Consider the following 12,425-nt stretch of genomic DNA (forward strand, 5'->3'; position numbering starts at 1 on the left):
CCAGGCCATTAGTGGGAAGCTAGATCGGAAGTGGAGCAGCTGAGACATGAACTGGCACGCATATGAGATGCCAACATTCCAGGTGGGGGGCTTTACTCACTGTCTCACAAATCCAGCCCCTAGAAAGATGTAATAAAATAGGCAGTAGACAGATTGTTTCCAGTTGTCAGTTGGGATATTCAGAAAGTCCTCCTGAAAAGAAAAGGAAAGGGAAAGGGAGAGGAAAAGGGACCCCCAGCTAATTATAGTGGAGAAAGTTTTTGATTTGTTAGAGTAAAAATTTAGGGGAAATACTTTTGGAACAAGAAACAACTGTCAGTTTGTGGTTTTGAATCTAGAGACAGAGATAGGGAAATTGACTTGCTTCAGTTACTTTGTGTATTTTATAGCTTAATAGCACATGAACTGATTAGGTGCATATCTAGTTTCAGTTCTGTTTCTGTAGGCATATAAAATTCTTATAATTGGTTATTTAGAGCAAAATATTGTTTTCATGCCATAGTTGAATCCTATGTATTTCTACATCTTTTAAAGAAAACATTTTCCTTTATATTTCCTTTATATTATAGGACTTTGTAATCAATTTCTATTAACTTTGTTTTTATGTTTTTTAAAAGGCTCCTAATTAAGAATACAATACACCATAATTACATTACTGTCTAATAGCTTTTAGGTACATTTTCACCAATTAGATGAAGGATTGATCCAGTTGGATGATGAGCACTCATGTGGTGATCATTTTTTTGAATACAAGTATCCCTGATTATTCCTGAGCAGAAAGATGGCGCTTCATTCACTCAGTGTTTATTGTAGTTTCTCTGGGATAAGAACTTGATGGGGATGACCAGAAGTGCAGCAGGTTGGCTGTGATTGCAGAGGAGTGGCAGGAATGGAGGACAGGGGCTTCCCTGCTTAAAATCAGGGTGTGCTTTCTAAGCGAAGGGGAGGCAGGAAGACACCATCCAATTAGGTATGGTAGTGTAATTATCTAGCGTCTTGCCCTATTGCTAGACTTTCAGCTTGAATCATGCTAGCAAAGCCTGCTACATTGGATTGAACACTAAGCTTCCTCCTGAATCTTGAAAGACCAACAAATAGGAGTAGTCTATGAACCATATTAAGCTAAAATCATTGTTTCATGTTGTTTTAAATTAACTTTGTATTTCAGAACTTTTTTTTAAAGATTTTTTTTATTTGAAAAAGGGAGAAACAGGAGTGGGGAGCAGCAATCTTTCATCGTTGTTTCACTCCCCCAAATGACCTTAACAGTCAGGGCTTGGCCAGGGCTTGGCCCGGGCTTGGCCAGGCCAGGAGCTTCGTCTGGATTTTTCACATGAGTGGCCGTGGTTCAAACCCTTGGGCCATTCTCCACTGTCTTTCCCAGACCTTTAGCCAGGAGCTGGATCAGAAATGGAGCAGCCTGGACATAAACTGGCACCATATGAGATGCCCTCATCACAGGCGGCAGCTTTACCCATGGCACGCAATTCCAGCCCTTAGAATGATTTTATATTTATATAAAAATAGCAGAGATAGTACTGAGTTCTCATATAGACCACCCTAGAGTCCCTTACATTGGTATGGTACTTTCATTTTTTACAGTTAATAAGCCAATATTATTCATTAAAGTCCATATTTTATTCACATTTAATTTTTACGTGATTTCCATTTTCTTATGGTTTCTTGTATTTCTGAAGTTTCCATTCTAGGATCCTGTCCAGGACACCACATTACATTGTCGTCATGTCTCCTTAGGCTCCTCTTCTCTGTGACTGTTTCTCAGACATGTTTTTGACGGCCCTAACAGTTTGGAAGAGTTACTAGGCAGGCGTTTTGTTCCACATCCCTCAATTGGGATTTGTCTGATGTTTTTCTCGTGATTGGCTGTGGTTGTGGATTTGGTGCAGAATGGCCATGGAGGTCAGGGGTCATGTTTATTACATATCCAGGCTGCACACTATCAACAGGACTTCAGTTAACATTGACTGTGGTCTTCTGGGAAAAGTAGTGTTTGTCAGGATTCTATAGTGTAAAGCTACTCATTTTTTTCTTCCCTTCCATACTGTGTTTTTTGGAAGGAACTTATTTTGTGTATCCTGACATTTAAGGAGTTTTGGAGTTAGGTTCCATTTTCCAAATAGCAGAGTTTCTGCATGACTTAGTTGGAATTCTTCTGCATAAAAGAATTTGTCTTTTCTCTCCAGTTCATTTATTCAGTAGTTTACTTATATCCCTGTGGACTCATGTGTATATTGTCCATACATTGGCTTATAATCCAGTACTGCTTTATTTTCAATTGCTCAAATTGCTCTAGCTTTGTTCGTTTGGAGCTCTTCCTGTTGATTATCGCTTACCTTTACCTATCCCCATCTAAGTAGGTGTTTTGACATTTGTGTGTTTTAATACTGTATTACTCTCTGGCACTGTAAATGCTTCAGTCTTATCTTGTATTTCCTGCCCCAGTCTTAGGATCAACCGTGTCTCCAGGGAGCCCTGGCTCCTTTTTTTGGAGAACAGTAATAAATCCAAGATGTGGGTAGTAGATGTGTTCTTCGCTGCTTACTGGCCTGTCGTTGTTCTGTGTTTTTTTCACGGCCGACAGAGCAAAGAAAGAAATCAGTGTGTGTGGACATCAACTCATGTATATATACATCTGTAAATATTCCTGTGAGTTTAAACCTGTGTCACCAACTCTAGTCTATTACCACATCAATTATTCTAGCCTCCTCCCCTTGTTCTCTGAAAACTCCTATTTCAACAGTGAGAAACCTAGCTCCCATCATACACTGTCCATGTATTTTGTTGTTTCATTCCAGGATACATGTATAATGGTATCAGAATTGTTACCCTAGATCTCATTGGGAATAGCTCCGTCAACTAAAGTGCAATGTATATTGTCTAGTTTCTTCTGCCTTTAATCTTATTTCCAGGGTTATTTAGGTCAGCACTCTCCCATGCCCACCTCAATGAGGTTGTTTCATTCATTTGTAATTCAGTTAAATTGTTTTATTACCAACCTTCTATATGATTTTTTAAAATTTACATAATTTAGATTCACTGTGCTGTAAACTTCTGTTGCAACAAATGCATAGTGTCATGTACTGTTATTACAGTATTGTATAGAATAGTTTCACCAAAATGTTTCCTGTGCGGCACTTATTCAACCTTTCTCTTCTCCACAAGCCCAAGCAACCACTGATCTGTGGCCTTTTCTAAAATCTCATATACTTGGAATCATATAGTATATAGCCTTTTCTTTCACTAATAGTCCAATTTTATGGATGTACCACACAGTTTTTCTGTTCACCTATTAAAGGATATCTTGATTATGTGCAGACTTTGGTAATATGAATGAGACTGCTATAAAGAGTTGCATGCAGATTTTGGCATGGACATAAGGTTTCAGATCAGTTTGACAAATGCCACTAATGTGATTGTCAGATTGTATGATCAATCTGTATTAGCTTTTCAGTATCTTGTCTTTGTATTGGTGTATTTAATCTCTTTTTGTTGTTTTCTTCACCTGCTTCTTGACTGAGTCCCTTTTGACTAATGATCCCAGGTCACATCATCACTACAGAAGAGCAGATTATACAGAATTTCAGATGTTCCTTTTGGGGGGAGATACAGTAAACACTCTAGTGATCTTTTCTGTGTGCTAATGAGACTTCCAGTTAGTCTTCTAGTAAAAATAATTACCTGACTGGTTGAATTTAACTGTTTTGTGCTTTTTTTCTACAATAGCAAGAATACATGTTTTCCCTACATAGCCTGTAGGTTATTAAAACTAATATGTTATTATATTGTTTTATTTTAAAGTACTTTATAGTTGTTAAAATCCTGAAATATTGGTCATATTTCCTCTGCAGCCATCACCATCAAGCAATGGATTTTTATATACAAAACTGTATTAACTTTAAGGTAAAGGATTTTGTTCACATTTATGTTCTTGTAAGTGATATGTGTTTTGTTTCTTCACAGCGTTCATTCAGTCCGAGAGTATAATAGAAGTACTGCGTTTTGATGATGGAGGGCTACTACAGGTAATTTTAAAAATTGAGTTATTTCAGTGTCAAGCCTTGAATAATGTGATTATTATTTTTCTTTTAAAAATTTAACTGATTTCTCTGTAATATATTTCATGAGCTTCATTTGCATGCAGGTTAGTTGGGTCATTAATAATAAGAGCAAACTAGTTGTAGAATTGAAGCCTGTAAATAAGTAAATCATTAGTTTGTAGCAAGTATGTGTGCCTGTGGCTCTGGTGGGCTGAGAGTCAGCTCAGGAGTAAGCTCTCCATGAGTGGTGCCAGTGAGTGAAATGCTAAATTCACACGTCGGATCTCGAAATACTCATCCAGGAGAAAATTCTTCTAAACCGTGTAAGTGCTTCAGATTTCACTGGTATTCTTCCATGTGCCATCCTAAGCCACATCTTTATTATGCATCAAGTGAGAAAGTATAATCTGACGATTATTTTGGCCTTCCTGTCAGGCCTAGTTCATATATTACCAGGAAGCACTTATTTTGATCTTCTCAGCTGAAAATCACTTGTGGAATTTCAGAGCTCAAAGAGACAGACTCACTTCTGATTTTTTTTAAATGAATTAATTAATTAATTTGAAAGGCAGAGTTCCAGGGATGCAGAGGCAGAGAGAGGTCTTCTATCCACTGGTTCACTCCCCAGATGGCCTCAACGATCAGAGCCGGGCTGATCCCATGCCAGGAGCCAGGAGCTTCTTCTTGGTCTCCCACATCTTGGTTCATCTTCCGCTGCTTTCCCAGGCCATAGCAGAGAGCTAGATCTGAAGTGGAGCAGCCAGGTCTTGAACCAGTACCCACAGGGGATGCTGGCACTGCAGGCGGCGGCTTTATCTGCTACGCCACAGCACCTGCCCATGATGTTTAGGACTAGGTGTTTTCTCCTTTCTTCCAAGCTTCTATCGTGTTATGTATTTGTCATTACCTGCCAACTTTGTAATGGTAACATTTATTTTTAAAATATTATGCTATTTGGTAGCATGCCTGATCATTTGTGTTTATTTTATATTCAAGGGAAACAAAGGTTTGGGTTAGGAAAGGTGCCCAAGATGCCCTGTCTCTGTAGTGATGGGATCATGGTCTTCTCACTGTAGATGTGATTGTTAGTCTCCTATTACCTGGTACTCCCCAGGATGTATTTTTTACTTATGGATAAGTAAATAAATAACTTATTCTGAAAAAATATTTCCGGTAGTTTATAATAAAATGACAGGAAAGGAAAAATTAAAATTAGGTTAAGACAGTAGAGAAAATAATTCTAATAGGACCTGGAATGGCATTTCTCCTTACATTTTAACACAGATTTAGATTTAAATTTTATACACTAAGTGAAACAGAACAAGAAAAAATTAGTGGATTTTGAAGAATCATTTTCTCTGACAGTGAAGCTTATATGTGTTTTGGAAGACAAGCTTTGCTTTCCTGTAAATTTCTAAGTAAATTTATCACTTGTGTCTTTATGAACTGTTGAGAAACAGCAGGCACTAGTTGCATGGCACTTGAAGAAAGTCTTTGTATACATTAATATTTTTGAATTGAGTAAGAACTGAAGATAACAGAATAAGCTATAATTTATAAATCCATATAACTAGAAACTGAACTGAGTCCCCTAGTTCTTTAATCTGAGTGGGAACTTGGAGATCTTATTGGAATGAATGTTTTGAATATCTCCCTTGAGGTGGCTGTTTGTGTAATCTGGATGCCGGGCAAATTGGGAGTGCATTTCTGGACAACTCCCTGAATGTAGTTCTTTTTTGGTTGAGGAAGGATCTGCATTCATTAGGAACCAGACATCTAGATTGATAATAAGATAAGTTGATAAGCTATTCTGAGAATTCTGCAGCATGATTTGTGTTTTTGTTGAGGAAGGCTATCCATCCATGTCTGTGTGGGTTTGGCCATGGAAGAGCCCGTGGACTGGGATATGATTTCTTCATACTCTTCTGATATGCTTGAATACTTGGATAAGAGCTTGGTTGAGACCTCAGAATTCTATGGCAAAGATAATTTTGTCTTGAAAAAATGTTGAGGGTGGTGGTGGTATCAGTGGGTTACCTGAGCTGTAATAAAACCTCACTAAGGCTCCTGCAGAGTGTCTCATGTTGAGGTGCTGTATATGTGCATAATATCTCTTCAAATAGCTGAGTGTAAGTTTTGAGTAGAGTTCATTTGAACGTTAAAGAATATTTCCCAGAAGCAACAGTTTTGACATGTTATTCTTCTTGACTGTAATTTTCCAATAGGTTTGACTATTTTTGAAACAGGTCCTGATTAGAACATAAAAATGTACATAAAGCATTTCTACAGCAGAAAAATGATCAGATTTCTCCAAATTAAATTTAAGCTAAAGTGGGGAAAGCTTTAGCAGCAACCTTATTTAATTTTTCCTAACAGCATGCCTTCCCGTGTCTTGTTACCCTCATGTGACTTGCTCACAGTAACTTTTTTAGTCTTCAATTGATAATAAGTCGGTAAAAATGGCCAAACTCAAAAATATTGCTATAAATATTAGGTTCATAGAAGTTAAATAATTTGTGTGGTATTCATTTGTAAAGCAGAAACATCTAACAAAAATATCCCTAGTTGGCGCTGTGGCATAGCAGGTAAAGCCGCCGCCTGCAGTGCTGGCATCCCATATGGATGCCATTTCAACTCCTGGCTGCTCCGCTTCTGATCCAGCTCTCTGCTACGGCCTGGGAAAGCAGTAAAATATGGCCCAGGTCCTTTGGCCCCTGCACCCACGTGGGAGACCCGGAGGAAGCTCCTGGCTCCTGGCTTCAGATTGGTCCAGCTCTGGCCATTGCAGCCATTTGGGTAATGAGCCAGTGGATGGAAGACCTCTCTCTCCACCTCTCCTCCTCTCTGTGTGTAACTCTGATTTTCAAATAAATAAATAAATAAATCCATGATGTCTAGCGCTAGAACTCTTTCCACAGCAGAACCTGTGCCTTTGTCCCAGATGTGTCTCGTGGATTACCACTTGTTATGTAGTGATTAGAAATGATAATCCGCTCAGCTTGTTTTCTGTGGCTTGTGCTTTGGCCGTTGTCGTTCCTGATTGACACGGCTGTTAAGATTTGCTATATAAAATAGGATCAGATGATTCCTAATGTGGGCACGGACACCAAGCAGCCCGCATCTCAACAGAAGGAGTCTGCATCCTGCATCCCGCACCACAGGATGTTCTGGCCAACTCTCAAACCTTCATTCCGTTTTGATTAATCAGAATGATTGGTTCTTCCTAACCTGACCCTTTGGAAGACAAATGCAGTAACAAAAGATACTCTTGCCCTTAAACACATTAATCTGTTCAAAAGCATTAACCTATTTCCTGATCCAGCTTTGTTAAAAATAAGTAAAGATAAAGCATAAGAAAAGGCTAGTTATGTACTTTTTCCCATTATTCTACCAGAATAATTAGACAAATTTTAAGATGCTGGAAGGCAAGCTCCAGAACGTTCGTGTATTAAGAGTACACAAGTTTTATCTTGTAAAACTTCTAACAAAAGAAATTCTAGCCACTTAATTAGGGACCCTCTAGAGTCTTTTACCAAAAGTTAGCCACTGTCTTTTCCCTAAAGTTTTACCTTCTCAGTATTTATCTCTAAATACTCTAGTTATACCTGGTTTTTGAGTTTCACACATTTTGTAGTCTTTCTTCTTTTTTTCCCTGGTTTCTTTTCCTCAGTATAATGTTTCTAATGTTTCTAAGATCCTCTGCGCTGAGTGTGATTTAATCACACATTTTCAGTGCGCAGCATTCCATTGGGTGGATGCTTAAGCTGCTGCACCATAGCACCTACTCCACTGTACTTTGGCGATCTGGTAGAACAAGGCCTCTCATTTTCTTATTCTTCAGTACATAATGCCTTGGTTATCTTTTCATGTCTCCTCGCCTTTTATTCTGTTCCTTGGAAAAGTGTCTAGTTGATTCCTTTGTCCATTTTTTAATCAGATTCAGTTTTGTTATTGAATGGTAGTTCTGTATAGATTTTAGTTATTAATCTATTATCAGATACATGGTTGGGTATAATTTTCATTTTTTTAAAAAGATTTTTTATTTCCTTGAGGAGTAGAGTTACAGACAGAGAGGAGAGAGAGGGGGGACTTCCATCCGCTAGTTTACTCCCCAAATGGTCGCAGTGGCCAGAGCTGGGCAGCTCTGAAGCCATGAGCTTCTTCCGGGTCTCCCACATGGGTTCAGGTCCCAAGCACTTGGACCATCCTCCACTGCTTTTCTAGGCCATAAGCAGAGAGCTAGATCACAGAGGAGCAGCCTGGGACATGAACTGGTGCTCATATGGGATGCCAGCACCACAGGCAGAAGCTTAGCCTACTATATCATAGGACCAGCGTCCCATTATATTTTTCATAACAAAAAGTTAAAGAAATTTGTCTTTAAGTACAGAAAACATGAATTTATGAATACCTACTCACCTATCACTCAGACCTGACAGTTAGCATTTTGCTATATTTGCTTTATCTGTACACAGCATTATATTGCTGAAACAATTTAAAGAAAATTACAGACCTTTTTACATATTACCTCTTACACACTTTCAAAAAAGAGCATTTTCCTGCATCTGCCAAAAATACATGTTTTCCCCATGTATATTTTCAACAATGCCATTTCAAAATAATATATATTAATGGGAAAACTAATGGCACACGTCTACTGCTTTTTTAGTTTTCACATGGCAGCCATCCTGTTGGGGTAAGCTCACCTATGGCATGGCGTGCTGGCATCTCTCCTGTGACGCTCAGAACTGTTTCCTTTGCCACCTGAACTCCAGCAGTTGCCTCCTCCCCTACTCCGGCCAGAACAGTGTCTTTAAAACTTAGATCAGATCATGTCCATCTCTTTCCCTTACTCCTTCCTATCCCTCATGTTTTTAAGATTTTTATGATCCATTTGAGAGTAAAAGCCACAGATAGAGAAGGGGAGAGACCGAGAAAAAGGTCCTCTATCTGCTAGTTCACTCCCCAAATGGCCGCAACAGCTGAGCCGGGCCGATATTAAGCCAGGAGCCAGGACCCTCCTCCAGGTCTCCCACATGGGTGCAGGGGTCCAAGCACTTGGGCTGTCCTCCACTACCTTGCCCAGGCCACAAGCAGAGAGCTGGGTTGGAAGAGGAGCAGCCGGGACACAAACCAGCTCCCGTATGGGATGCCGGCTCCAGAGGCAGAGGCCCGGCCCACCATGCCATAACGCTGCCCATCCCTCTTGTTTTAGTTAGGAGAACACCACATCAAACCTTGCCGAGGCTTAGCAGTGCACAGCATGATCCGGCCTCTGCCCAGGCCACGAGCCTCCGTTTCTCCCCTGTTCTCTCTCAGCTGCAGCCAGGCTGACCTCATCTCTGTTTATTGAACCTGGTGCTCCGTTCCCCGACGAGGGCCATCACATGTGCTGTTTCCCCACTCCGCCCCACTGCTCCTTTCTCATCCTCCAGGTTTTAGTGTAGATGTCCGCTCCTCAGACAGGTTTGCCTCATGACATGCTCAGCTGTGTCACCTGTGTATTCCTTTCCGCAACACCTCTCCGCTGTTTGCAGATGTATAAGTACATATTTATTTAGTTCATAACTGACTGTCCTGCCCTCTCTTCCACTGTGCTTTGACCTCGGTGGCAGTAGGGATCAGAGACCCCAGCCTGGCACACACAGTTGGTCAGAGGTGAACGGGAGAGGCTCACATGATCGTAAGAGGACGGTTCTCACAGGTGACTCTGGCCTAGCAAACTTGTACAGCTCAGTTGTGTTACCTTGTGTTACCTCCATTTGAGAGCCAAATGATTCTCCCTTAAATTATATGTTGTGACCAGTCAGTTCATATGATTTTGAGAACAGGTTTAGCCTGAAAAGCCAAGTGGGTTTAAGATCCAAGTTTGAAAGTACAGTAGAATACTTTGGATATCGTATATGTCTGTAGTGTAAAAATTACTTGCAGTGTTTTCATCATCATCTTCTTCCTTTTACAGACTGAGACAACACTTGGACTCAGCTCATATCAACAGAAAAGGTAAGGCTTATGGATTTGGTAAGATGTTAGCATTCTTTCAGTTCCTTCTGGGGGATTCCTGTGGTTCCCCCCTTTCTTTCCCCTAAACATTTTTGGTAAAGAGGGAACAGCAAATTGTATGTCACACTGTAAAATATATTTCCGCATATTGTATATGGCAGCCCGGTTTAATTCTGAATTTGCGTGTGGTGCAGCGTGTGGCATGCCTCCCCTGCAAATACTGGGGGCTTGTCCTCGGAACCAAAGCTCCCCTTGCTGTGGAGGAGGAGTGGCCGTGGGATTTCCCTTGTGGCGCTCCCTGCCTTTTATAGACTGACCTTTGCAGCCCTTGCAGGGCTGCCTGCAAACTCACAGAGACAGGCTCGGAGCCGTGGAACCCAGTCTTGTGACTCAAAGACCCCTGTTTTCTCCTCCCCCCTCCCCCCTCCCCCTCCCTCCTCCCCTCTCTCCTCTCCTCTCCTCCCCTCCCCTCTCCTCCTCCCTCTTTTCTTTTTTTTTTTTTTTTTTTTAACTTGACAGGCAGATTTAGAGAGAGAGAGAGAGAGAGAAAGGTCTTCCTTTACCGTTGGTTCACCTTCCCAAATGGTTGCCACAGCCAGTGCACTGCGCTGATCCGAAGCCAGGAGCCAGGTGCTTCTCCTGGTCTCCCATGCGGGTGCAGGGCCCAAGTACTTGGGCCATCCTCCACTGCACTCCCGGGCCACAGCAGAGAGCTGGACTGGAAGAGGAGCGACCAGGACTAGAACCTGGCACTCATATGGGAAGCTGCGCCACAGGCAGAGGATTAACCAAGTGAGCCATGACGCCGGCCCCCTCAAAGACCCTGTTTCAACACAGCCTCCCTGTGATAACTGGGGTAGAGGTGTTACACCTCCAGAATGATGGGAACACATGTGTGTGGATTTGCAGACACTTTCTCTACTCCCCACCCCTCATTTCTGGTTCTTTTGGTGCCTTCTCACAGAGTTAGTGAGGCAGGGTAAAAGGAGATGCTGGCCTCATTGCCTTCCCGTGTCCCGTGAGAGACTGCCTGGCACCTCAGGGCGAATGCAAACTGTCTGAGTTACATAACCTATCCTTCCAGCAGTGTTTCATGTTCTGTCAGCTAAGACTCTCTTACCCCATCCCCCATAGATTTAAAGGAGTTTAGCTTCGAAGGTATGATAGTTTAGAAGAGTGATGCCAGGAGTAACTGGTCAAGCCCCCAGGACCTGTTGCAGTAAATGTCCTTGGGTAACGCTGGGATGATGGCACTGGTATCACTGGTGTTCTCAGATCGGGAGCCCATTTCACAGCTTTAAAAATCCAATTATTTTACAGCGTATATTTTTAGAAGAATGTTAAAGTTCATGGAAAATGGCTTTTTTTAAAAATGCCATGTATAGATTTCAAAATTTTTTCATCAAAATAAACTTTTGACTCCATCTTCCCACAAATTTTCTTAAGTACTCTGTAGATACATATATTTCTTTGAAAGGCAAAGTGATAGGGAGAGGGACAGAGAAATCTTCCATCTGCTGGTTTTACTCCGCAAATGGCCTCAAAAGCCAGGGCTGGTCCAGGCTTAAGCCAGGAGCCCAGAGCTCCATCTAGGTCTCCCATGTGGGTGGCAGGGGTCCAAACTCCTGGGCCGTCCTCTAGATACATTAGCAGGGAGCTGGATGGGAAGTGGAACTGCCAGGATTGGAACTGGGGCCACAACAAGGGATGCCTGCCAGTACTACAAGCAGCAGCTTAGCTCACTGAGCCACAGTGCTGGCCCCAACTATTACTTAATCCATAAACATTCTTTGAACTTTGTCAATTGTCCCATTAATGTCCTTTATTTAAAAAATAAATTTTTGGCCCAGAGCTCAAGCCCTCACATTTAATTTTCATGTTTCTTTAGGATCTGCTTCAATGTGGAACAACTTGGTTTTTTTTTTGTTTTGTTTTTGTTTTTGTTTTTTAATCTAACTTTGACATGTTTGAGAGTAGAGGCTACCTATTTTATAGACTACCCCAGTTTGGATTTTCTAGTATTTCCTTGTGATTTGATTCAGATTATGCTTTTTTTGACACAGATATTACAGAAGTTTGTAGAAGTTTGTTTCCTTCTCCATTGAGCCTATAAGTACTTGCTGTCTATTCTGTCCTTGTTTTGTAGTTCATAAGTATCTTTAGAGAAGTACTTTGAGACTATATAAATATCTTCTCTAGTTGTAGTATATTGATTCTTGTCTAAAACAGTTACTACTCTAATGATAGTTTTTTAATCTCCTCATTCTACTTTTTTTAGTTGACATGCTAATAGAAGTAAGCTGGGAAAAAGGTCAGAGTTCACTTTTCTCCAGTTATTTTACGATCGTTTTCACTGCTGCCAAA

The 12,425-nt window shown here is 40.9% G+C and overlaps 1 protein-coding gene across 2 annotated transcripts in view; it reads left to right on the plus strand.

Annotated features, from left to right (window-relative positions):
* The window catches only part of TMEM131 (transmembrane protein 131), a 168,604-nt gene that overhangs the window by 52,361 nt on the left and 103,818 nt on the right, over positions 1-12,425 (plus strand). For both annotated transcript variants that reach the window (XM_002710001.6, XM_017339810.4), the window contains exons 2-3: positions 3,982-4,043; positions 10,021-10,061. In XM_002710001.6, the coding sequence (XP_002710047.3) occupies positions 3,982-4,043; positions 10,021-10,061 (103 nt within the window). The remainder of the gene's footprint in view (positions 1-3,981; positions 4,044-10,020; positions 10,062-12,425) is intronic.

Source organism: Oryctolagus cuniculus, chromosome 2, assembly GCF_051225735.1.
Source record: "Oryctolagus cuniculus isolate XC-2025 breed Fujian yellow rabbit chromosome 2, ASM5122573v1, whole genome shotgun sequence".
NCBI classification, from domain to species: domain Eukaryota; kingdom Metazoa; phylum Chordata; class Mammalia; order Lagomorpha; family Leporidae; genus Oryctolagus; species Oryctolagus cuniculus.